Below are 27,609 nucleotides of genomic sequence, written 5' to 3' on the forward strand. Positions count from 1 at the left end.
AGTTTGGGACCTAATAAAGTGTAATAACAACATTAAACAAGGAAAAGTTATGATTAAGTAACGTAAAACATAGAAAAGACAAGGGTCCACCAGCAAATGATCAACTCCTCAATTCCTGCTCTCAACAGCAACAGTCTTCACCAAACAGCCCCTCTCTTTTTTTATACTCCCTCATTTTCAACAATCCCAAGTTAATTTCAAATTTTATTCCAAATTTCCTCACAATTTTTTCCCAATTCATTCTCACCCAAATCTATTAATTACAAAAATGAGAGGCTCAAACTCAACAATTCATTCAAAAATTCTATCTCCAACAAAATTGAAGTTAACAATCTTCTGTTTCCTCTTCTTTTGCTTAGTTTTTCTAACTGTACGTTCATCTTTCTCTTCTTCATCAGATAACTCCACCAATCAAACCTTAATTTCGTACGTGAAATCCCAGAAGTGCCCTTCAAGTTGTACCAAAATCCCACCATCATTATCCGACGCAATCATCCACTACGCAACATCCAACATAACTCCCCAACAAACCGCCAAAGAAATCTCCGTCACCGACCGCGTTCTCCGTCGCAAATCCCCGTCGAATTTCCTCGTCTTCGGGCTGGGCTACGACAGCCCAATGTGGGCCTCATTAAACCACGGGGGTAGAACCGTCTTTTTGGAGGAAAACGAGGGATGGATCCGTCAAATTAAGGAGAAGTTCCCAACCCTCGAATCCTACCTCGCCACGTATGACACCAAAGTACGTCACTCCGATACACTAATGACGTCAGCAAAGGAGGCGGAGGAGTGTTCGAGTGTGGTCGATCCTAGGGAAAGCAAGTGTAACTTAGCATTGAAGGGTTTGCCAAAAGAGATATACGAAGTAGAGTGGGATTTGATTATGGTGGATGCGCCCACAGGTTACCACGATGAGGCGCCCGGTAGGATGAGCGCGATTTATACGGCGGGTTTGATGGGGAGGAATAGAGAAGAAGGTGAAACTGATGTGTTTGTTCATGATGTGGATCGTGTTGTAGAGGATAAATTCTCAATGGAATTTTTGTGTCAAGGGTATATGGTAGAACAACAAGGGAGGTTAAGGCATTTTACTATACCTAGTCATAAGGCTCGTCTTGGTAGGCCTTTTTGCCCTCCTCCTAAACCAACTTCTGATTAGATTAATTATTTTCTCTCTTTAATAATTCTCTTATATACTACCTTAATTAATAAATTCTCATATTCTCCATACTACTTGGTATTTGTTAATTGATCAGTTCGTTACTTTTGTTTTGTGTCTTTTTAAGTCTAGTTAAGCCACAATGACATACCTACATTTACATCATGAATTATAAATATGGAAGGCGAAATTTAAAAATATGCAATATGATATAATCGCATTTTTATATTAGGCTTTAGTCATTGCTACTAGGCTAAAATCTCATTTTTACTCCGTGTATGGTTATAATTCATGACTTGATGATAATGGGTAATTAGACATGCATGGTTGGATTTGTTCATATTAATCGTTTGTTACAAATTTGGATAGAAGGTGTAAGTTTAAAGGCAGTAGGTGATACGTGGTTGTATATTGGAATTTGGAAATTGGAAATTGGAAGGGGAGTAATTGAGTAAAAGACTGGGCCTTGAAATTTGTCGGAAGTGCTAACTCTTAGAACTAACGTAATTGAAGGGATACCAAAGTTGGTGAGAGTACTCATTTTTCATGTAATGCCAGCATCAATTCATTGGGTGAAAATTTCTGTAGTTAAAAAAATACTCGGTTCAAAAATTCGACCTTGCAAAAGCTGATATAATAGAGAATTTCTTGAGTACCTGTATATTGTATTGATAAAAAAATTCTAGCCTAGAAATTAATGAGATGTAACTCTTTTCTTGTTATTGGAGAGAATCGCAACAATTGATGGACTACATTTTGGTAAAATTTTCATCAAGTTTATGTAGTTAAAATCCAGTTAATTTTCATTTTAATCATCTAAATAGCACAGATTTATCACATTGATTTTATGAACCTCAGATTAGAGATTATAACCTGTTTTCTAAGATTACCAACTTTTGGGCCTATCTTATACTACTACTTTGTATGAATAACTCATGTTGAGGTCCATGTTAACTTAGAACATGGGCCGAAGACTAAGGTCCAATCATTTTGTTAAATGGGCTTGCTTTTTCAATTGCCTTTCTACTTTCTGGCATGACTATATAATTGATCCATTGGACCTGTCCAAACCCATGTTGGGTTTGAATAATTTGATTAGTAAGTTGACTTTCAAGCTCAAGCCCACTTGTGGAGTTTTTGTCCAACCTAACAGTATTTGATATCGATAGATTTTCTAAGTTTTTTCAATGCTTCTTTTTATGTATCGTCAAACGGGGCAATTTTGGCAAGACAAAAGGAGTACAATCACCAATTGGCAATTGCTACTCGAATAATGCAAACTCCTTTCAATTAAAATCATCAAATACAAAATATTACCTCTGGATCCTATTATTGTAAATTATTTGACTATTTGTTGATCTCTTTTGGCTTTCCTATCAACCTTTTTATAATGCCTAAAGGAATCACACACATTTTGCAAAATTTTCAATAACGTGATTCAAGTATTATAATTATGACCTCTTGTATTTCTCTGTGTCCAAATCGGTGCTTTAAAATTCAATCTTACACGAGTAATCCTCTAATGATGGAGTATTCCAATCAAGAATCTTCACTCTATTTGTTAATGCAATTAATTAAGCACCGTCATTATGAAAGTCCGCGTGATACCACAATCTGATACGTAGTACTCCATAACATAAATTAATCAATAGAATCCCATTAGATTACATCCAATTGCATACTTTACTCTACATTATTGTAAACTTCTATTCCAAAACTCCGATACCCTCCTTTTGTTACATTGATAGGTCCGGTTGTCCGATAATACAATAGATGAGTAATCTACTCACCGGATAGATTAACATTATTCCATCAAAGTGTAACACAAAAGTTTACACAACATTATTACAAAGCTTTTAGTAGTACTAATTTTTTTTCCCCTTCTTTTCAACCATACTTATGAAATAATAATACAAGTATTAATACAACTTTTTCAGCCAATCCTCAACCAGTAAATTGAGGACCCCACACCCAGCTCAACAGTTACAACAATAATCACACGAAAGAGACTTTACGACTAGAAAAGGACAAAAGCTTTCCAAATAAACCATAAGCATAAAACAAATTAAACACCTAATTAATTAAAATAAACACAAAATCATCATAATAATAAAATACTTAATAATGATAATGATGAATTAATTAATTAACGGCGGCAGCGAGTAATGCAAGAGCAACCACGAGAGTAAGGATTAGCAGGGCCATGAGCAGCGAAGCAGTTGTGAGTGTAGTAAGACCTACCAGAGCGAGGTGGACAAGGGACGCGATTCGCTGAGAGTGCACCATACGATATATAATACACCTTCCTCTTCCAGTAAAGAGATCTCCTACTTTCAACATCAACATCATCAAGATCAACTTCGAGATCGAGGTCGAGGTCGAGGTCTTCTCCTCCTGATGAATACATCATTGCCGACGACATTGCTGAAGAAGAAGCCCAGTCGAATCCAATGTCGTGGATCTGAGCTTCTACATGGAGTGTAATGTAGGAGATTATGAAGAGGAGAGAGAATATTGGGAGGAGTTTTGAGGAAGATGACGACATTTTTGGAGGAGAGAGAAGGTGTGAGTGAGGTTGGAAGTGATAAGTGACAAGTTATCAAAGGATGAAATGTAAAGAGGGGAGGGGAGGGGAGGAGTCACATGGGAACAGACAGCTGGGAATAATGAATGCCGAGTTGCGGACCCTCTCTTGTTTAATTCTACCTTCTCCTTATTTACCGCTCTGTTTTTGCTTTACGGACTAACTAGTCTGTGCCCGTGCTAATGCAAGAGATTGGTTAAGTTGATTATTGTGTTTAAATTATACAAGTAATCTCAATGGTATATAGATTATGATGAGCATCTTCAATTCCCTCGTTTAATGTGTCATGATATACAGTATTGGTCAAAATTAGTTGATGAATTACGGGGAATTAGGAGTAATAAGCACTTAATTATGAATGAAATAATAATTGTCTGGGTCAACTAGGCGAGTAGAAAGAGGTTGGAGTGGTCTAAATGCGGGAATGAAAGATATATTAGGCGTTGGTACGAAGCCTACATTAAGAGGGGCGGTGAGGTGGTCAACTGGGTGTACACCAATTCATGCTTAGGCTGAGGTTTTGTGAAATTGGCACCAAACTATGGTCTTCTATGGTTGCGATGTTCAGGGACTGACTCGTGAAATTGGCACCAAGTTAAGCTCTAAGCAACGCATGATCCATGTCTGGCCTCGTGCAAGGTCATGTGCTTTACTTTTAAATTCGTGCTTGTTTAAGCTTAGAACTCGGATTTGCATTACATATAGCATTCTTTATAACAATGTACTACTTTGAAGCGTCTGCTAAAAACATCATTCTTTAAAGTGTCATACTACTAAGTTATATAGGGAATAGAAAATTAAAAATATTATTAGTGATGCACTATAAAAGAAAAATATTGGTAAATGGTTATGGTGCACTTTGCTATTATTTTCCCACTATAAACCAAATCGTCTCATTGAGTCCATGTAGTTAGAAAGATAAAACAAAGTATTATAGATAGACTATGAACTTATTAAGTACTTGTATTAGGTTAATATTTGGGTAAAAAAAAAAAAAAAGAAAATAATAGAAAACACGCTCGGTGGGACTCGAACCCACAATCCTTTGATTAGAAGTCAAATGCCTTATCCATTAGGCCACGAGCGCTTCTGTGCTAATAGACTTCATATTTACTTATATTTGTCTAAAACTAAATAATGGGGATTGGGGGATCAACAACCAATACAAGTTTAATGGAGTATTATTATGAGTGTGACTTTAAAATAGCCAATTACTGGTAGGACTATTATTATCACTTTTTAAAACTACAATATTGTTTACAATATCAACAAAAAAGGATCTTCATCCGTCCAAAAATATTGTTCTTATTTAATTTTTATGGTCAAAATTTGAAAAAATTGACAAAAAAAAAAACTTTAATATATACTTTCTTCGTTTTTTTAGTTAACACCATTTGACTTTTGCGCTATTTACAAATTTTACTTTGACTACTTTTGTGATTTATAGCTACGATAAAAAATATTATTGTCATGTGGGATCTAGTTTGAATCTTCTTAATTTATATTTCATTAATATTTATTTTTTATAATTTTACATATTAGTAATTAGAGATATAAATCGTTAAAATAGTGTGTTGGCAAGCATATGTAATAATAAAAAAAGGTGTCTAGTAAAAGGAGGTAGTACAATATACAAGTAATAAATTCTTAGGATATTATTATATATACTACTTATGAAGTTATAAAAAGATACTCCTATTAATAGACAAAATTAAGTCTTGAACATAGCCCAAGTCTATACAAGAACCTCTTTTTGAGACATCCTTCATATATTTTTTTTCACTACATTATGTTTTACAAATATAGATTGTGAAATTCTTGTTGGGCAAATTCATTGTCATTTAAGAGGATGTATTTTACAAGTGAGAGTGATTTTTTAGCCAAACATCAATCTAGTTAATTTTTACACTTTTTCCCCTAACTTAACATAGTACTTCTATGTTTCTTTTCAATTGACACATGTTAATTTTGGCTAAAATAATGAAATAAATGAACTACTCAGTAGATTTTTGACACCTTTAAATTAGGTGGGCTTGGAGCCTTGAATCATCAATATTATGCATATCAAGATTATTGGGCTGAAGTGCTTAAACCCATAGATGAAACGGACCATTTTATACGAAGTGTATAGAAAGAAGCACACGTGAAACAGCATAGGGCATAGAATAATGAAGTAAACAAGTAAGCAAATATTCTAAACTAAGGACTTTGCCCTAAGTAACATTTTTCTTAAAACACAGTCCTTTCTTTTTTCGTCATGCACGTAAGGTAGCTAAGCATATGATCATACTTGTCATTTTAGGGTTATACAGTACATATATGTTCTTTAAATCTCAAATAATATTACTAGTACGTGGACGGAAGAAGGAAAATATTTGATCCTCTCCCTTTTCTTCAATTTCTTAAGTAGTTTCCTCGTAAAAAATACATTTTATACTTCATTATAATTTTTCTAAGCCGGTCATATTATGGAGGACGACAAAGAGAACAAATACTTCCATATGCTGATGAGAGCTTTCTCTTTCCTGACTCAATTAATTCTTATATTCATCGCAGTTTTGATACAGATGTTTGGGTCAGTGTTTGAAAAAATCTTCAATGGCAATGTATTTCGAAGTACGCAATTATGTTCACCTTGTTTTGGGTTAATTTTCACACTATATTTTTTCTTTTTATTGTCAAGGATATGGCTTATTTTTACAAAGATAATGTTTAGTATTTACACATCAACTACTTGTCATGACAATATTTTAGTAACAGCATATTAATTTGAGATTTTAACCCCATAATTCTTCTCAGAACATCCTAAAATTAATTTAAATGAAGGAATACATATAATCATATTGAGTGCATTTATATATGTTTTATACGGAGTATATAGAATTCTCATTTACTATATGGTTCTTGAAACAGGAAAAATGGAAAGGTTGATAAATGAAGAAAGCGAAGATTATCTCTCTGTCATTGGACATATTGACACTAGAATGGATCTCAACAAAGACATTAAGCGTGGAGATGCAAGATATTATCCCGCACTTTCAATGATGGCAGCTAAAATAGCCTATGAAAATGAACTTTTTATTAACAAAGTTGTTTCTCGTCATTGGAATGTGAGTTTAACCGAGTACTAGCTAGATAGATGAAATAATTATTATTTATATTTTTTTTGAAGAAAATTATTTATATTTATATTATGCTGAATTGTGGCATGGTTTTTTCATGCTCATGCAGATGGAGTTTGTGAAATTCTACAAGTGTTACAATGGTAAGACGGTCGATGAATGTTGTATATGCAACATATTACATATATCATACGTAATGAACACCTTTTTTTTTATAAACTATCTAGAAATCAAATTTAATTATAGTAAAATTAAATTAAACTTGGTGTATGTTTACAGAAAATCTAAAGGCAAAAACAACTGAAGCATTCATAATGCGCGAGGGAAATGCAGAAGATGATAAATTCATTGTAGCATTCAGAGGAACCACAGATGCATATGATTGGTGCACCGACTTCGATTACTCATGGTGTCATATCGATGGAATGGGAAGAACTCATAGGGGTTTCATGATAGCCTTGGGTCTAAGGGTATTTAGTTTATTAGATGAAGATTATAAATGTGATTTTCCTAATAACCAAATTGAGCAAGACCCTGAAAAACCTATAGCTTATTATGTCATTAGAGATACATTAAAAGAAATTATGGCAGAAAATAAAAGGGCAAAATTTATTGTGACTGGTCACAGTTTAGGGGGTGCTCTTGCAATATTATTTCCAGCAATATTGGCTTATCATGGAGAAGTTGAATTATTAGAGAGAATGGAGGCTGTTTATACTTTTGGTCAACCAAGAGTTGGAAATGCTGAATTTGGGAAATTTATGAAAAAGAAATTAAGAGAGTTTAATATTAAGTATTATAGGATTGTTTATGGGTATGATATTGTGCCTAGGCTTCCCTTTGACAATGCCTGGATGAAATTCAAGCACTTTGGGACATCCATCCACTTTAACAGCTTCTATTGTGGAAAGGTATGCATACGTTTTCTCTCTTAATCTTACCGAGTAGATTTTTATTTTAAAAAAAATTATGTATGTCAATGTATAACTTCGATCATTTTTTATTATCTGTATGAATTATAAAGAGTTGATAAAGTCCATTCAAATAATAAGTTTTATTGCTAGCTTAGAATTTATTTAGTATTATAAGAAGTTGATTAAAATTTATTTAGTATTATAAGAAGTTGATTAAACTCCAATTATTGCAATTTAAGGATGCTAGAAAAATAATTTTATAAAATCTTAAGAGTCATGATGATTCATTAACTTTGAAGATCTTATGACAAAAAAGGTTTTTGCACATGTAATTTTTAATGAATAGTTGATTCCAATTACTCTTGTATATATTAAAGTTGTAGAAAGTGTTATATCATCCTAAACTCCCTTAATTAAAAAATTCTAAAAAGTTAATCGTAGACTATGTCTAATATAAACATGAAATTTTACATGTCTTAATGCAGATAGTTGAAGAGGAAGCAATCAAGAAAGATGAAAAGGAAGTGAGTATTATGATAAAGATTCTGAGAAAGCCGAATGAAATAGTTAAGTCATTCATGGATTTCATAATAAAAACATTAAATGCAAAGTGGGAGCTGATGAGAGGGTTTATAATTGGACTCACAGCAGGCCCATATTATAAAGAGGGATGGTTTCTTATTGGGCTCAGGTACATTGGCATCTTATGTCCAGATTTCATCAACCATAATCCTCAAGATTATGTTAATTCTACTATGTTGGGCTCCCAAGATTTGTTCAAATACTACCCTCATTGACTCAATATCTATTGTGTATTATGTTAATGGGTGTACTCATCTCTTGTGTATATTAAATAATTGAATGTCAATAAGTCCCAAAAGAGGACAATTCTATATTCTTTTAATTTGGTCCTAGTTCTGTGTTCTTTGACATACGATTTTTGAAGTACCTCGAGTTGTGATAACAAAAATGTGGAGACGGGTTGAGCTTGTTCACGAAAAGAAAACTACTTCCCCGTTCCTTTTTGTTGCCAATCTAGTTGGTCATATGTATAATTTAAGACATTGCTTCAATCCATTGAGTCTTAACAACTTGGACCAACTCTGCAAATCACAGAAGAGCTCAAATCGCAGCAAAGTTGCAGCTTTCAGAACATAGACGGCTAACAAGCAACCCATTCAATAAATATGTATTCAGCAAAAGCATTTGATAAGGTCATAAGAGTGACTTCAGAAACCTAATGAACATCTTAATAGAATGCCATCTGCGGAGTACCTACTTGAACCGAACTGAATGCTCCTAGAAAAGTCTGTAAAGTTCACAAACCAACTCAACTTGCTTGACAAACGGTCGAACCACCTCCCAGAAATCTATCAGCTATCAGGTTTACATTGTCTTTGGGACACCACTCTCAATATGGTCGGTACCTCCAATCTGCTGCTCTGGAAGGCCTTGAACTGCTCTGGAAGCCATAACCTCCACCCCACTGTGCAGAAGAGAACACATTAGCACAAGTAAAATATTCTAGGAGCAGAAACGCTCTCTAAAGAAACAAGATCACACTTTTGAAGATAACATTCTGCAGTATATGCATTATTATGTAAAAAGACAATATAACAACACTACAACAGTGTGATATTCAAATCATAGAGACGGAATGCAACGCAGCTAACCAACAAAATCCACATATAACTAATGAATTTCACCCCCAGTCAAAAAAAAAAAAAGAGGTTAGCTCCAGGATCATAGATAATATTGGTAAACAGTAATCTCACACTCACATCATCAAAATCCAGGCTGGAATACATTCTTCCATAAGTACCACGAACAGGACCATAACCTCCATATGGTTCAGGATTGTCCATCAGCAGACTTCCACTAGGACCAGCATCGTCAACTGGTGTAGCTGAATCTATGGCAACCTGCAATTTAGAAATCAAGGTTAAAATTATTATGCTCCAATTACCTGGACACTTTTACAGCCTTAGTGCCAATAATAATCATTTAGGGTAGACAGGGAGAAATAAGACATACAAACAAGTGTAGTGATTTCAAAAGCTAATAAACGTTATAGATTTGATCAAATTAATTACATACTGAGAGAAATTAATATGGAAATATGTAGCTCAAGAATAAATCTAAGTGTGAGAAAACTAGAGAAGCTATATCCAAGTACAAAAAGAATCCAATATTAAGATATTCGATGTCACTGAAACTGGCATTGAGGACTTTGAGGTAGCTAGCAAGGAGTGTACTCAGCAGATTATATGCAGTATAAAGCTTAAAATTCCAAGATCCATACTCTGGTATGTACTAACAACGTCAATGCAAAAGTAGTTTAAGAGTTTCCATTGCTTACCGGCTGCCCTAAAATTTCATGAGACCGTCTAGCCACCCTATCGGCAACACCATCTTCAGCAAAAGTTACAAAGCCAAAACCACGATGCCCGGATCTCTTGGGATCCTACACCAAGAAGTTATTTCTTTAGCTCAGCTAATTTTCCAGAAAACAATGATCACTTCAGTGCTGGAAATGAAATTTACCTTTGGAATGTATACATCCAAAATGCGACCAAATCTTCCAAAATACTGGCGAAGATCGTCCACAGTTGCTTCCTGGGGAAGCCTTCCAACAAATATCTTTCTCCCAATTCCTCTAATGGGCTCCCCTATTATTATCATAAAAGTATAATTGTAAAAAAATTCACTTAGTAGTTCAAAAACATGCAAAAGAATAGTGAAACAGGTTAAACTGTAAAGGGGCCTTACTTCCATAAAGAGAACCTGGATGATCATACAAGGTAGGAGTACCAAGTGCTGCATATCTTGTAGCAGCACTAATGTAATCATTGTATGCACCATATCCTCCAGGCCCTCCAGGACCACCATGGCCTCCACGACCACCGTGGCCACCTTGAGAAGCTCTGCTATAAGGCCGGAAATCATCATCCTGAAACAATGTTAAACAAATTCTAGTCAGTTGAAATGCAGAAGTAATAAAATATTCCTCTGTTATTTTTTACTTGACCTAATTAGACTTCTGCACTAATGAAACTTAAGAATACTAGTAGTTAAAAGTTACACATTGACAAGGGTAATGGACAAAACATTTTTAAAAAGGGAGAAGTAAGGAATTGCTGTTCCAACATAGGACTCAACAGCCTTATGAGTTAAGAGCATAATTATGAATAACCCGGCAGGAGAGTAAAAAAAGAGAGAAAAGGGTGATAAATAGAGCACGGTCATTCAAAAAAACAGAGAAGTAAGGAATTGCTGTTCCAACATAGGACTCAACAACCTAATGAATTAAGAGCATGATTATGGATAACCCAACAAAAGAGTAAAGAAAGAGAAAAGGGGGTGACAAATAGAGCCAGGTCTTTCAGTTACTCAAATCATCCTAAAACTAGGGATGGCAATTCTATCTGAATCCGACCCTACTCCGCCCCGATCCGAGGAAAAATATCAGCTCCGAATCCGAGAAAAAAGTAATCCGAGTCCGAATCCATTAAAATAATCCGACTCCGAGTCGGAGGAGGGTCAGTGTCGGATCCTACAAAAAATCCGAGAAAATAATCCGAATACAACAAATGTCCAACTCCAACGAATTATCCGACTCCGACTCTGATGGATCGTGGATTTGGGCGAGGGTTGGGTGGCAGAGGGTATGGGTTGCAAAGGCCAAAATAGCCCAATTTCTCAAAGTATATTCAATCAATCAATCAAAGCCTTAATCCCAAAAGTGGGGTCGGCTAACATGAACCAAATTTGATTATTCCGTGTAGTCATCAACATAAATCTTTCTCCTCCATCCCTTACGATCCAAAACTTCATCCTCACGTAAATCCATGCACTTCATATCCTTCCTCACTCCTTCCAACCAAGTCATCTTTGGTCTCCCTCTTCCTCGTTTAATCCCTCCATGGTCCCACTCTTCCACTCTTCGCACCGGTGCACCCTCGGGTCTCCGTCTTACATGTCCAAACCAACGCAGACGATTTTCCCTTAATTTATCTACAATGCCCGCCACACCTACTTTCTTGCGAATAACCTCATTTCTGATTCTATCTCTTAAAGTGTTTCCACACATCCACCTTAACATGCGCATTTCCGTAACCTCCATCTTTTTAATATGCTCTTTCTTAGAAGCCCAACATTCTGTACCATAGAGCAACACTGGTCTTATGGCAGTCCTGTAGAATTTTCCCTTCAACTTTAAGGGAATGCTGCGGTCGCATAACACTCCCGTGGCCGCTCTCCATTTAAGCCACCCTGACTTAATCCTGTGGGTCACGTCTTGATCAATGTCACCATTCTTCTGGATGATCGACCCTAGGTACTTAAAACATTCACTCATGGTCAAATCCTTTCCATCCAAACTCACCACTTCATTGCTTGTCCCCCTCTGAGTGCCAAAACGACATACCAAATATTCAGTCTTACTCCGACTTAGCTTAAACCCTCTAGATTCCAACCTTTGCCTCCATTGCTCCAACTTGACATTAACCCCATCCTTAGTCTCATCCACCAAAACGATATCATCTGCGAACAGCATACACCATGGAACCTCATCTTGAATTGGTCTAGTTAATTCATCTAGAACCGTTGCAAAAAGAAAAGGGCTTAATGCAGACCCTTGATGCAATCCGATTGTAATAGGGAAATCTTTTGTCAACCCTCCGCATGTCCTCACATTTGTTGACACATCCCGATACATATCCTTAACTAGGTCTACATACCTTCGTGGGATACCTTTCTTCAACATTGCCCACCAAAGTATCTCTCTTGGCACCTTGTCATATGCCTTCTCTAAATCAATAAAGACCATATGAAGATCTTTCTTCTTTACCCTATAAAACTCCATCATTTGTCTTATCAAATGGATAAGATGGTGGACCCTAAGGGATGCAAAAGCTAAGGTTTTTACAGAAAAGGTAATTGAAGAAGCGGATTGGGATGGAGAGGTGGATCCGGACATGACTTGGTTACGAATGAAGAACTGTTTCCTAAGAGTGGCCAAAGAGGTCTTAGGGGAAGTAAGGGGAAGAACTTCGGTACAGAGAGATACTTCGTGGTGGAATGAAGAGGTGAAAGCAGTAATTAAGCAAAAAAGGGAATGCTATCAAGCCTTAGGAAAATGTAGGAGTGATGAAACCTTTGCAGCGTATAAGGAGGCTAAGAGTAAGGCAAAGGCAGCTGTTCGCCAAGCAAAAGAAAAGGAGGAGGGTTACGGTAGGCCAGTGACAGCCAGTATAAAACTTCGTCACATCCCATGACATGAGCCAAACAGATATTTTCTCAAAGTATATTGAATAACCGAAAAAAACTCGAAGTCGGAGGTCAGATATTAAAGTTGGATCGGAGTCGGAGTCTCAGAATCTGATGTCGGAGTCGGAGTCAGATTTAGCATGACTTCCTGTAGGGTCGGAGTTGGATTTAGCATAATCCGCTCCGAGTCCGACCCGTTGTCATCCCTACCTAAAACCATCCCCTTTCTCATTCTAATTCTCCCAGCGGTCACCACCCATGGATATTCATTGATAAGTGATAATCATAATCCAAAGACCAAAGGATCAGAATCAATTGAAAAACTAATAAACAAGTGTATATTACCTTGGGTGTTGCTCGATCAACTACTATTGTTGAACCTCCCAACTCATGAGTATCGTTCATCAGGCTGTCAACCGATTCTGCACCAAGCAGAACAATTACCACAATTCATTATTCGTCAAAAAAAAACAGCAAATTTTATTCCAAAAAATTATCAACTTATATTTCCCACGCAAATTCTATGATTGATATTTCTTGATTACATCATTTACATGCTACCTTAACTTGCAACAAACAACTCAACACAGATACCTTAAAATTCTAGCAATTCTATAATTTGGTTTCAAAATGCATCATTACAGCAAGATGATATCATTATCATCACTGCTTTAAAGTGACACCAAAAAAAAAAAAAAATATGGCCCTACAACTACATTTGATTCTTCAAGAAGATTCATGTTTCATCCCAAATCATAGCTTATTCCTTCAAGTACATGTTATTGACCAAAGTGTAAGTCAACGATTCGACAAATCCTGAAGAATTAACTTGCTAAAACCACTTGGATAAATTTGCTAAATCCAGAAGAATCCAAAAAAATATAAGACATTTAACGTAAAACCACTTCAAGAAATTTGATAAACTTTACTAGCACAAAGTTTTAACTTGAAAAAGTTAAATAATGCAATGACAAACCCACTAAATCTTAGTCTAATATAGCATCGTACCAAGATGGTCAAGCAAAAAAAAAAAAAAAATGTAAAAAACGAAATGAACAAATTTATGAGAAGGAACAGTTAAAATTGATTTGATTACCTGAACTAGCAAAGGTAATAAACCCAATTCCACGATGGCCTTTTGTGGTGGGATCCTAAACATTTCCAAAAAAAAAAAAAAAAAAGAAAAAAAGAGGTTAAGTAGTGTCTTAGTACATAAAAAGTATTAAAGATTAACTCTATAAACTTACTTTAGGCATGTAAAGATCAGTGATCTCTCCATATTTCTCAAAATGGCTGAAAGGAAGGAAAATGGGGAAAAGAGGTAAAGTCAGAAAACCAATATATATGAGTGAACTGGTTTCAAAATAAAAAATAAAAAATATAAAAATTTAGAAAGCATGAAAGTATTCATGAGAATTGATTCTACTTTCAACTCAGGCTTAATAATATTCACCTCCGGAAAGTAGATTCAGTAACAGATGGTGCAATTCTTGCAACAAATATCCTGGTTATCTTTTTCGAAGATGATCTCATCATTTCTTCCTGCAATTAACTCCATAATCAGTAGAAGGACAACTTGACCAACGAAAAGGAAGATAAAACAATAAATGCCAAGAGAAAAACACCTTTGGTGTTGCCACTTTTACTTCCAGCACTCTGTTTCCAAGGTGATGTTCACTTGATAGTGCTTTCTAAACCCAGAAAAGAGCAGGCCATATCAGTTATTCCGAACAAAGAGAAAAAAAAAAGTGCTAAAGATGAACCAGATTAAGAATGAATCCCATAAGAATATAAAGGCAGTTTTTATGCATAAGGAATTCTAAGATTATAAAGCTACTCTACCTTAGCATCATCATCAGAAGTGAAAGTGACATAGCCGAAACCACGTGATCTGCCAGAATTACGCTCCTAAAACACGAGAGAATGCAGAAGAATCCATTCAGTAGCATGCAAACAAAAACCAACAAAATTACAGATGTAATAACAACGTATAGGAAGAGTCAGGTGCAAGTGTGCAACTCATTCTCTCACTCCTAAATTGTCATACGTTAAAAGATAAAAACAGGGGGAGAAATGAGGGATAGTTATAGATTACACAGCAACAGCCTATAATGTGCCAAGCATTGAAAAGGCAATTGCAAAAATCTAATCAGTCATTTTCAAAAACAAGGATTCCTAAGAAGACAGCCAGATTACCAATATGAAGTCTTTCAAACCACGCAGCATTAAAAATCTTCCAGTGGAAAATAAAGAATTCCAACAGTGATCAAGCTTAGTAGCTCACACAGAAAAATAATAATGATTGTGAAGATAGTTATACTCCGTACAGCACAATGGACATATTTAACAATTAGCTGATGACTAATGATCAGAATTTATTAGCTAGATATGATAAAAATTAAGAAAAACAAGTATAGAAGTCTATACTCTAGAATTTCATCATCAAATGTAATTAAAATACAGGTCCTTGAGTAAATTGAGTAATTGACTGCTTGACATATGCGTTGAGAAAACCCAACAAGTCAATCTGCTTTAGAAGGTCGTAATAATGCTGTATTTGATTGAAAGATAATTATTTCCAGAAACCTGGTTCGTCAAAGGTGTGAAAGTAAATTCTTATTGTGAGGAAGTTACGGTACATTTCCCCCCATCCCTCGCCTTACCCTTGTTCTCTTCCCTTTTATTCTTTCCCATCCACTTCCCAATTTAATATCTCAAACTTTTCTGTCCAGAAACACAACTGAATATGTGCATAATATAAAGAACATTAGGTAGAAGCATAATGCACTTCATATTTCTCAACTTTATACTCTATCAAAGTCACAATCACATCACATATTCCAATCATCCACAACATGCTTCTCGAATAATCACAACACCCTAAACAATACAACAAATACTAATGCGATTTCAGAAAACAGAGAAATTTGATACCTTCATAACAATGCAGTCCTCCAATTCTCCAAATTTAATCATGTACTCCTTCAACCCATTGGTATCGACGTCCCAAGGGATACCAAGTACCTAAAGAAGTCGTCCAAATTCGATAAATCAGATAAATTTGAAAACCAACACTCTTCAACAATCATTCCAAACATAATACAGCAACATATAGTCCATTGATAAACACTTACCACAAGCTTTCTCTCCATGATGACAACGGCTCGAAACGCAGCAAATCAAAAACCCTAAATGGCTGGAATGAAGCAAAAAGGAGCGAAGAAACAATCTGGAATAATGAAATAATCTTCCTCTCTCTCGAATTCACGCTCAGCTCACGAAGACTCACCTCTCTCTCTCCTCTTCCTCCCCTCTCACACTCGTAGCCTGCACATGATAAACGCACCTCTTTCTCACACACATACATCATCATCATCGACGTCGTCATCATCAATTATTATCTCAACCCCAAAAAATTCACCCAAATTTTTTTCCAGAAAAATGTTTGAAGAAATTTCAATTCATCACTCAAAATTTATCAAATTAATCAATCAATTGAGGAATAAATCCACAAAAATTAAATTTAGAAAGATTAAAAACAATCAGAAACAAGAAGATTAGATTAATCGAAAACGCCTAAGTGTTACCTTTGGAATAACAGGGAATATTGAAAACCCTAGCGCAGAAATTCTCTCTCTTCCCCTCTCTTCTCCCTCTACTGCGGTCTCTAAACTTAATCCCCCTTTCGTTCGTAAGCTCGCGGCGCTCTGATTGAATCACCCAATTAACACCGGCGAAGTGCGTATCGTAACCCTTTTACGGATAATTTTTTGGAGCTCTTCTATATATATATAACCTTTTTTTAAAAAAAAAAAGAAAATAACCATCTTATTTATATGCGCGATAATGTAATTAATAGTTAGTTAATTACTCGTAATAAATTCTCTTTATTATGGTAAAAAGAAAAAAAAAATTAATTAAAAATAACTCGGACTATCTTAAGTTCGGTAAATACTCGATTTTGCTAACTTAGCTTTGAGGTGATCAATATGTGCTCGGTCCGTGCAGTTTTAGACTCATAGGGAGCATAAGGCTAGTTTTGTGCAAGAAAATTTTCTGATGTTTAAGGACGGTCTAACTTGAATATTGAACGAACATGATGCATTTAAACATAATTTAAATTTTATAATATTAAAAATGTTTGGTGGATGCAGCAAAATATTTATAATGAAACATAATGCCACAATGGCGCAATATTTGGCAAAAATCGAGTCCAATTGAACCATTTATCACCTTTATTTATCTAGACCAAGTTTTGTGTTGTTGTAGGTCACATTCTAATATTCTATATGTTTTCATCTTTTTACTATGGATTAGTCTATTCCATTATGTAATACAAAGTCTTAGGTGTTGTTCTCTACCCTAGTTATGAAGTATATATGAGTACAATTTCACTCATTTGCTAATATTGAAGAGCATTAATGAGTAAAAATTTCTATCTTGCAAGTCATGCTAAATACGAAGTTTATATTATAGGTTTATGTGCAAATATATATGCTTAATGTACAAGGTCTAAAGCTCTAAGCTACTACTGGACCATTACAAGCTAAAGTCCGTTTACAAGTGTAAACACGTAGCAGACATATTGAATGGGTAGCATTCAATTTACATAAACTTTAAAACGGGTGACAAGTAGCACAATTTTTAGTTGATGAATTCAATCGAATCATTCTACAAAACGAAGGAATTTTAGAAGTTTTCGAAATAGCTTGACTTTCAATATAATCATCATCAGCAGATATTATGTTTCTCATCTTCTTTGCTTTGATTTCAGCTCTTTGTAATTTTCGCATGATCTTATCCATTGATGACACTCTTTTCTTTTCCAACTTCTCCTGCAACATATACATTAGAATTTAGTTTTGTTCCAAGCTAAGGTTAAAACCTACTATTTAGGTCTTACTTACACTGACCCATTATTTTCCTCATTGTTTTTTTCATTTCCAAAAAAACCATGTGCAAACAATGTAGGTTGTAGCTAAATTGGAATAGAGAAAATATAACATTAGAAGAGCGACGCTCTAAGTCATTTACAAGCAAGCAATTGCTTTAATTTGTTGCCTATATTTGAATATGATCCATATGATTTTACAAGAATATCGTGTAAAGTAATTGTTATAGCTTAGTTAGTGTCTTATTGTTCCCTCCATAAATTTATTCAAATAGAATATTCAAGCAGAAATTACTAATTTACCTCGAGTTTTTGAATAGCTGCCTCAGCTTTGGCTTTTTGTAAGTTTTCCCACGCATTTATCCTAGCTTCCTTTCTCTCAAACCTATTTCACAATAACCATCAACATAAAAAATATTGTTAAAGTACTTATTGCCTATAAATAAATATATTCAAATGAATTTGAAGCACAATAACAATAACCAACTTATTCTCCAGATTTATTAAATATAATATATTTTTTTTTCTAATGTTTTAAGAGTCCAAAGAGAGTGATGACACAATTCAATCTCTAGAATACATAGGTTAACGCGAATTTGAGCGCTAGATTTAAATTGGGTTTGCAAATTAATATTAATCAACGATGATCAATTCAATTCAATAAGATTCACAAAAATGTAGCTTAGGATACTTGATACTTGAGCGAAAAAAATCAGTTTGGAGTGGTATAAGATGTATGGTAACACATTGAATTAAGCATGATGAATAGATAAGGTGAAAATTCATACTTGGAAATTTTGTTGTCAACCTCTACGCATGTACTGGAATTCAAGTAATTGTCTCTGTCATGGTAAGATCTTGAAGTACTTGTTTGCTTATCAACTTGTACATCCCTGACTTCAAAGTCCGGAATTTGGACATCCCTTTTAGATTCATTATGCAGTAATGGACGAGGAGACGTATTTGAAATTGAAGATTTCGGACTCGAAATTGCAGAAGTACTATTACTGTGACTTTCAGGAAACATTTGAGTTGCCATATCTCTTCTTGAAATTGCTCGTTCAACTTCAGGTACACCATTGTCATTTTCTTGTTTAAGTTTTTTGTCTAGAACCTCATTGTGTTCACCAGTCAATTCAACTTCGCCTATTTGATCTAATAAACAAATATGTTTTATTGTTACTCACAAATGCAACTTCAACAATGCATTAGCTGTCAATCTCTTTGAAAAGAATTTAGTACTTTTGGTTGAAATGCATCATTTGAATTTCAAGTCGTGTGCTAATTGAAAAGATTGCTTTAAGTCTATACTCAACAGTCATTTCTTATTGCACATGTTAAGAAATTAGTATTTTTGTGTTATAACAATACAAAAGAAAACAATGAGTGGTGCAAAAGCAAGAAAACAACATACATAAATTGATTTGTTTAAGTTTTTGAGATTGGATAGAACAAAAAAACACTACATTATGATAAGTTTATGTTTATTCCTATATTATATTCCTCTCACAACTCACAAGTGTTATCTAAATAACAATGATTTATTTAAGCTTAACATGGGTGTTTGGTCATATGTACCTCTCAAAAACCTAAATCAATAAGACTTAATTGCTAGCCTTAATTAACTTACCCCAAGCCAAGAGTGTGCCCAATTTCCCAATAATATCTTTAGTCACTTTCGTTTCTTCCCTTAACTCCCCTAAAACTTTGAAATTGGATAGTGTAGTACAGTAGTGTAGTACACTAACTGCGAGTACGCACTATGTTACATATATAGATTGCTACAATGCTAGTTTTGCTAGTTTGCTACTATGCACCTTACTAAAAATTGATCAATAAAATTGCTTTCATACTTGTACATGAATAAGGGATTACCTTGGGTAGGACTAGGCGGCCCGCTCCACGAGTCCAACCAATGAGTGGCATCATGCCCGGGGCATGACCTCCGGGCTTCTTCACTCACACCACCGCCTTCGATAGGCAATCTTTCTTCAAACCGGGCCGAGGTCAAGCCCGAAGGCTCAATCGTAAGCGAATTCCTCCATCTACCACCATTAATAACTCCTACCCCCAACACAGGGGAGAAGCTATTATACCCACCACCATAATATTCAGGCCCGATTGGGCCCAACGGGCCACTCTTGGATTTTGCCCGTCTTTGGTGATGTGTAAGATGGACACCCGTCCTAGACCCGGCTCCAGGCCCACCCCCATAATAGCAATAATTACTATTAGTTGAAACATTTCCTAAACTAACAGGACTACAAATCCACCTCTCGGCATCCTCCCATTTAGAAGGCAACGTCCTACCACTACTAAAAGGCATTAATGCTGCTGCCGCTATGTACCTGCGGCTACGATAGCTAGAGCTCGGAACTCGTTCCGAGCTCCAGCCTTTCGGGATCCCAATACTCGGGTCATCATCCTCACCACACGGGGGCGTTTCCGGACTAGGAAACGTCCCCGAATAAGTACGAGAAGACATAAGCTTGCTATTAGCCATTGCTAGTGTGTAGTGTAACAATAAATTTGCTTTTAGCCTCTCATTGTTGCTAGCTCAATTGCTGAGTTTGTTTGATTTATTTGGTTAAGGTAGTGTTTATATTTTGGTGTTGTCTTTCTTATTGTAAGGTTGTATATGTATTAACGATTGGACAGACCGATGGGAGTCGGTCCATGTTTTTGTCTAAATTCAAAGTTACAAGTTGGGTGATAGTGAAATAATATTTGGAAATTTCTTATTATGTGAACGAATATATATTAGCAAAATAGCTAGCTGTATGTATGTTTTTATATGTATTATAGGGTGTGAACAAAGCAATAATTGAATTTTTCCACATGCTTGGTTGTTCTAAAAATAAACACTAGGATTAAGTAGGAATTGCAGTATATATTTATTAGATCGAATGTGTCTAAATTTCCCCCATATCATTATTATAGACATTCTTGGATCCCTTTGAGGTACTACTACTTACTAAATGACTATATCCTTGATTTAGCATAATTGTGTTTTTGAAATTCGAAACACTATTGAGACAAATGAGAAGAGCAATGATAAGTTATTAGATGTTCATGAAATTTTAATAAATTATTTTAATCAAGTATCAATAATTTGAACTCCAATAATTTTCATATTTATTTTATTCTCTTAAATTATAATGATATACACCTACCGAATATGTTCTTTTTTATGTTTTTTCTTTTTGACATCGGTAGTAATAATTTGCATAAACAAAAGTTCACAAAGTAAGCAAGTAAAACAACTGTACTGTGGTCTTTAAAAACTACTACTCAACCTACTAACCAAACAAAATACATAAAGCCGCGAATCATTAGGATATTACACTCTTCTTGTGTTGGTCCTTTGCTTGATTGTTGAGCTTGCCTTGTTTATACCAAGTCCAACTAAGCTTAGTTGAGCCAAGGTCATTTCAAATGCGTGCTCATTTCAAATGAATATAAGGGATGTTTTGTTGGAAAAGGATTGAAATTGATGCTTGATAGAGTTTATAAAACGATTTTGGGCTTCAACCATCAACTGATCATTACAAAAATAATACAAGAAATTTTACATAAATGATTCGGGTTATATTATCCCACAATCTATGTACCGGCCATGTTTTAGTAGTTGACATTGGTAATTAGTGGATCCACTATGTACTTCATAATAATTGGAAGTGATACAAAAAATTAGGAGAGCTGTGACCGAGGATGTGTGGTCTTGGTCTCTTGCATAAAGTATTATATTCTGAGTAGATGAAGTCATGAAGAATTAAGAGAAGGGAATGTATCAGGCAATCAGAGCCTAATGAGACATATTCTTACACTGTACAGTATTATTTTATACGCGTACAGTTCTAACAACTACAGTACGTAATAATAATGTTGAAATACTCGTATTAAAATAAATAATCCCCAAGATATAGGAGAGAGAATAAAGTGTGCGCATGATATGATACAGGAAAATTGTTGCAATGCAAACATGCATGTTTTAGCTGTGTGAATGGGATTGAACACTACACTTAGGTCAGCTAGGAGAACAGCCTCTTAGATTCCTTGGATCTTAGGGTCTCGTGCTCCACTTTTATTCACACTATGTCTTCAATCTTCATTCAACCAAAAATCCTATTTAGTTCGTAGAATAAAAAATTTCGCAAGTGTAACGTGTGGACCTAGTCACTTGTTAAAGCACAATATTAACAATTAATATTTTGCAAGTGTAACATGTTAATTCAGTCACTTGTTATAACACAATACTATTGTCTCATAGTCTAGAGTCTAGCAAGTTAGCCCGTATGAAACTTGCTTGCATTGGTCCTTCCTTGGGTTTTGTCATTTAATGTAGTTGTACATTGTGAGTCTTATGTATAATGTTTTAATATTGTGTTTAGTAATATGATCTTCCTTTAAAAAAAATTACAATTATCAATGAACAAATTTTATTTGTAACGTGTAGTAGATTTATTGATTTCAATACCAGCTGAATTTTTTTCATTATTGTTTATATTGCTTTTCACATTTTTAGTACTCTCAATTGTCTTGTTTAGGAATTAGGAGTATGTATCATGTATGAAATGATCTTTGATTACATGGCCACTTGAGATGGACTGATCAAGGGGAAAAAAACAAGAGAAAAAAAATTGAAAGTATTAATGGCTAACAAGGTCTTAGGAGTAAATAAATTATGGCGAGTTGACAATTTCCCATTGTTCCGTAACAAGCTATTCGTAACGGACATATGATTTTCCGTTACAATTAAGTCATTCGTAACGGGCAAATTCAATGTCCGTTACAAAAAAGTTATGAAATGGGCAGGAAAAGGGTTATTCGTAACGGACAAATTGGTGCCCGTTACGAAAAAGTTGTTATTCGTAACGGACATATTGGTGCCCGTTACGAATAAGTTGTTATTTGTAACAGGCATTATTCTGCCCGTTACGATTAAGTAACTAATCGTAACCAACAAATATTGCCCGTTACAAATAGAAAAGTCAACAGAATTTTGACCTTGTTATTTGTAACTAACATAGGGTGTCCGTTACGAATAAAGTAAGTCCTAAATTTTCACTTTCCCCTTTCTCACTCCCTCTGTCAAAAAAATTCCTCTTTCTCTCTCCAATATTGAAGCAGCTCCCGCGCGTTTTGCTCCTCTCATTCTCACTCTTCTCCTCCATTGAAGCGCACTCCGAGTTCTCCATTATTGAAGCTCACTCCGAGTTCTCCATTGAAGCGCACTCTGAGTTCTCCATTGAAGCGCAGTCCGAGTTCTCCATTGAAGCGCACTCCGAGTTCTCCATTGAATGAAGCGCACTCCGAGTTCTCCATTAACGAAGCGCACTCCGAGTTCTCCATTGAAGCGATGTATGAGTTCTCCATTGAAGCGCTGTCTGAGTTCTCCATTGAAGCGCTCATAGTTCTCCATTAAAGCGTACTCTTTCTCTGTCCTCCCCCAATTTCGTAACCCTTGTTTCAGTTTGCTTAATTGCAATTACTGAATTATAGGTTTTATTTTTTTTTCCCCAAATTAATTGATTGATTTTACTATTTTCCATTTGTTTTGGGTTTTATTATGTTTTAGTTTAAAAGCCTTTGAATTTTGAGCTAAGTATGAATTATGTTTTTGTCTGACTTGTTTTTGGAGAAAGTTACCTGCTATCTGAGAATATATGCTGTAATGCTACATTTTCTATGATAAATTCAGTTTATATGAAAAATTATATAGTGGAAATTGCAACCAAGTCAAGGATGAGGCTGCCTACTATATTGATTCAACAATTATTGAGGTGCACAAGTGGAAAGGAAGTTTTGAAAAAAAATAAATAATAATAAAAGATATTTCCTTCAATGGTGTGCTTATTAGATCATATTTCTCTGTAACTGTAATGAGGCTGTGTGGAATATGAGATATATAAAAAATATTGGGGAATAATGCCAGCCTTTGTAGTGCTTATGAGTATGTGTGTGTTTTTACAGGAAGGAACTTATGTGTTTGAACTAATTGTTACTTGAATCAATATGTTGCATTATGTGACTGCAAGACCTTGTTTTGTACAATCATAGAGTTGGCAAAAAATCACTTTATTGAGCTAGGTGCTGAGCTATGGCATTGTTGTCACCAATTTTTCCCTTGTGTTTTATCCTCAAATTAAAATGGTGTTAAGTTGCTGAAATATCTGTGTTTGCTTCTTGCCGACTAACTGTTATGTCTTATATAGCACTTTGTGCATTCCTGCCCTTTCCTACTGAGATAGTACAGCTTCCATAAGATAGCACAGGGCGTGCCAACTTTCCATGATAGCCTGTACACATTATCTTGTTTGTATCAGAACGCCCAATTAGCAAAATAGTTTGCCTTTTTCTGTTGAGATAGTGGTGATAGGAAATTTTGTGCCCTGTTGTAACATTTTATGATTGCTACATTCTGCTGTTTCTTGTGTAATCACTCTCTGGATGTGCAAGAAGCATGAAATTGGTTTAGGACCTCCATTTTCTATCATGATGAAATTAGTGTTCTCTTTGGTTATTGATTGTGTTTATGTTTGTTGATGTTCAGGTTTCATCATATCTGGTTACCGTAATTCCCAGCAATAATAAGCATCGCCAATTGATTATGACATAAGTTTTCATTCGTGGTATAAATTTGACATTTCTACAACACAAGGGCTCTTTTCAATTGCTTGGTTTAGTTTGGTTAGAAAGGAAAATCAGCAGGGAAGGATTTCAAATCATATTGAGAAAAAGGTATCCTTTTCTCATGAAACTATCTCACTATATAGTTTATCAATAAGGTTAATCCTTTAAAATGAGTAAAAAAAACCAATCACAATACGATGAAAAGGTATTTGTATTATCAACATAAAACTTATCTCATGTCTTACATTATAATGTTAGTTGTTCAATTTAATGTTACTCTAAAATTGATTAAAAGTTACCCAATAATTATTTGATATGATATACATACATTAATATCGTTAAACATCCGAGAGTGAGGGGTAGCTCAAGTTGATAGAACTTCCCTCTCTATATATATGTATTATTATATGTATTCTTATTTCAAATAACTTTTGAATGTTATCAAAATAAAAACCTTTACAAAATTGTTATCTGACCCTAAGTTTAAAAGTCTTACTACAGTGATATTCCTGGCCATTTGTTTGGAAATGGAAACTTACTTCTATTTAATTTGATATTTTGATTTTGGTGGGAAATGGGAGTGACTTGAATCTGATGTTTCAGGAGCAGCTCGGTCCTTAGCTCCCTCAACTCCATTAAAGAAGCTCCGTCCTCATTTCAAGATGGTGTTTTGATTCGGCTTAAATATGACAATTTGGTATGAGTAATTAATTGTTTTGTAGCTTGTTTTTTTTGTTTAATTAGTACATTGCATTGAGAGTTTCTTTCTTATGATTTTTGTTTAATTTTCTTCCAATTTTATGCCAATTCAAATGTGTTAATATTTATTATGCTTTATATTTTCATATGCCTAGATACCCGTTCAAGATTTACTCATTAGGAGTAAATCTTGAATAGTCCCCGTTTGGGACTGTTCTTGGAATTGTATTCTCACTTAGGATGTAAATGGATGCTTGTTTTTCGGAAGTAAAGGTAATTTTGTGTTAGCATTCCCTAATGAAGGAGGCGTTGAATGTGGCTACTACATTATGAGATACATGTATGAGATTGTTACTTCTCACTTGGAGTGCAAAGGTGTCTTAGAAGAGGTTAGTAGTTTTTTTTTTTGCAAATTTTGAAACCTTTTTAGCTCTATACGCTCCCAAGAGTAAGATAATGGTCAATTGTTATTGATTTCAATTCATAAAAACCAAAATATAAGGTAATTAAGGATGTTTAGTGTTATATTGTATTAATTTGAAACAATACATGAAAGATAGGAAAGGTAGAAGTCCCTTAGGCAATTTTCAAGCCTTTTTGGCTCTATACGCTCCTAAAAGTGAGTAATTGGTCAATTCTCATTGATTTCAATTCATAGAAACCAAAATATAAGGTAATTAAGGATGTTATGTGTTATATTGTGTTAATTTGAACAAATACTTGAAAGATGGGAAAGGTAGAAGTTCCTTAGACAATTTTGAAGCGTTTTTGGCTCTATAAGCTCCCAAGAGTGAGATAATGGTCAATTTTCATTGATTTCAATTCATAAAAACCAAAATATAAGGTAATTAAGGATGTTTAGTATTATATTGTGTTAATTTGAACAAATACTTGAAAGATGGGAAAGGTAGAAGTCCCTTAGACAATTTTGAAGCGTTTTTGGCTCTATAAGCTCCCAAGAGTGAGATAATGGTCAGTTTTCATTGATTTCAATTCATAAAAACCAAAATATAAGGTAATTAAGGATGTTTAGTGTTATATTGTATTAATTTGAAACAATACATGAAAGATAGGAAAGGTAGAAGTCCCTTAGGCAATTTTGAAGCGTTTTTGGCTCTATAAGCTCCCAAGAGTGAGATAATGGTCAATTTTCATTGATTTCAATTCATAAAAACCAAAATATAAGGTAATTAAGGATGTTTAGTGTTATATTGTATTAATTTGAAACAATACATGAAAGATAGGAAAGGTAGAAGTCCCTTAGGCAATTTTCAAGCCTTTTTGGCTCTATACGCTCCTAAAAGTGAGTAATTGGTCAATTCTCATTGATTTCAATTCATAGAAATCAAAATATAAGGTAATTAGGATGTTATGTGTTATATTGTGTTAATTTGAACAAATACTTGAAAGATGGGAAAGGTAGAAGTCCCTTAGACAATTTTGAAGCGTTTTTGGCTCTATAAGCTCCCAAGAGTGAGATAATGGTCAATTTTCATTGATTTCAATTCATAAAAACCAAAATATAAGGTAATTAAGGATGTTTAGTATTATATTGTGTTAATTTGAACCAATACATGAAAGATGGGAAAGGTAGAAATCCCTTAGGCAATTTTGAAGCCTTTTTGGCTCTATACGCTCCTAGAAGTGAGTAAATGGTTACTTTTCATTGATTTCAATTCATAGAAACCAAAATATAAGGTAATTAAGGATGTTTTGTATTATATTGTGTTAATTTGAACAAATATTTGAAAGATGGGAAAGGTAGAAGGCCCTTAGGCAATTTTGAAGTGTTTTGGGCTCTATACGCTCCCAAGAGTGAGATAGTGGTCAATTATCATTGATTTCAATTCATAGAAACCAAAAAATAATATAATTAAGGATGTTATGTGTTACATTGTGTTAATTTGAACCAATATTTGAAAGATGGGAAAGATAGAAGTCCTTTAGCACAATTTTGAAGCCTTTTTGGCTCTATACGCTCCCAAAAGTGAGTAAATGTTAACTTTTTATTGATTTCAACTCATAGAAATCAAAATATAAGTCAATTAAGGATGTTATGTGTTTTGTTTCTATATTATGAGTTTTATTTCTATAATTTGGTTCATCACATTTATTCTAATGATTGTTTTTATTATGGATTGTTTTTATTTTGTAACCACTTTCATATGATTTTTTTTTTCAATAGGATTTTAGTCCAAGGACCGCCCCGTATGATGTTGACGAGTTGAATTTGGTTCGAGAACAATGGGCGCAATACTTTAGAAGTAAATATTTATTGAATGCTTAACTATTAGCTTAGGTAGAACAACGTAATATTTTTAGTGTTGTTGTATATGTTG

General features: G+C 34.6%; 4 protein-coding genes, 1 non-coding gene and 1 pseudogene across 5 annotated transcripts; 2 read left to right on the forward strand and 4 right to left on the reverse strand.

The window, feature by feature from the left end:
* Positions 1-202: 202 nt before the first annotated feature.
* On the forward strand, positions 203-1,174 carry LOC145563088 (glucuronoxylan 4-O-methyltransferase 3 pseudogene; annotated as a pseudogene).
* Positions 1,175-3,301: 2,127 nt separating this feature from the next.
* Positions 3,302-3,751, reverse strand: LOC145563089 (protein RALF-like 34). The gene has a single exon (XM_081623501.1). The coding sequence runs from the start codon at positions 3,702-3,704 to the stop codon at positions 3,306-3,308; it is 399 nt and encodes a 132-aa protein (XP_081479627.1). The 5' UTR covers positions 3,705-3,751; the 3' UTR covers positions 3,302-3,305.
* A 1,006-nt stretch (positions 3,752-4,757) lies between these two features.
* Positions 4,758-4,830, reverse strand: TRNAR-UCU (transfer RNA arginine (anticodon UCU)). Its single transcript has one exon. It is a non-coding gene; the product is annotated as a tRNA-Arg (tRNA).
* A 1,285-nt stretch (positions 4,831-6,115) lies between these two features.
* LOC145561930 (triacylglycerol lipase OBL1-like) lies at positions 6,116-8,672 on the forward strand. The gene is made up of 5 exons (XM_081622064.1): positions 6,116-6,359; positions 6,657-6,853; positions 6,975-7,008; positions 7,145-7,776; positions 8,265-8,672. The coding sequence occupies exons 1-5, from the start codon at positions 6,212-6,214 to the stop codon at positions 8,574-8,576; spliced, it is 1,323 nt and encodes a 440-aa protein (XP_081478190.1). The 5' UTR covers positions 6,116-6,211; the 3' UTR covers positions 8,577-8,672.
* A 262-nt stretch (positions 8,673-8,934) lies between these two features.
* LOC145561931 (uncharacterized) lies at positions 8,935-16,819 on the reverse strand. The gene is made up of 14 exons (XM_081622065.1): positions 16,635-16,819; positions 16,182-16,374; positions 15,982-16,071; positions 14,890-14,955; positions 14,673-14,738; positions 14,501-14,589; positions 14,295-14,340; positions 14,144-14,198; positions 13,393-13,469; positions 10,549-10,729; positions 10,324-10,448; positions 10,139-10,243; positions 9,561-9,701; positions 8,935-9,265 (listed from the first exon to the last, which is right to left on the reverse strand). The coding sequence occupies exons 2-14, from the start codon at positions 16,197-16,199 to the stop codon at positions 9,191-9,193; spliced, it is 1,134 nt and encodes a 377-aa protein (XP_081478191.1). The 5' UTR covers positions 16,200-16,374; positions 16,635-16,819; the 3' UTR covers positions 8,935-9,190.
* A 675-nt stretch (positions 16,820-17,494) lies between these two features.
* Positions 17,495-20,499, reverse strand: LOC145561925 (uncharacterized). The gene is made up of 4 exons (XM_081622058.1): positions 19,814-20,499; positions 18,727-19,093; positions 18,242-18,323; positions 17,495-17,882 (listed from the first exon to the last, which is right to left on the reverse strand). Exons 1-4 carry the CDS (start codon positions 20,439-20,441, stop codon positions 17,664-17,666), a joined length of 1,296 nt encoding a protein of 431 aa, XP_081478184.1. The 5' UTR covers positions 20,442-20,499; the 3' UTR covers positions 17,495-17,663.
* Positions 20,500-27,609: the final 7,110 nt, after the last annotated feature.

The sequence above is a fragment of the Chenopodium album genome, chromosome 10 (genome assembly GCF_948465745.1).
Source record: "Chenopodium album chromosome 10, dcCheAlbu1.1, whole genome shotgun sequence".
Lineage (NCBI taxonomy): Eukaryota > Viridiplantae > Streptophyta > Magnoliopsida > Caryophyllales > Amaranthaceae > Chenopodium > Chenopodium album.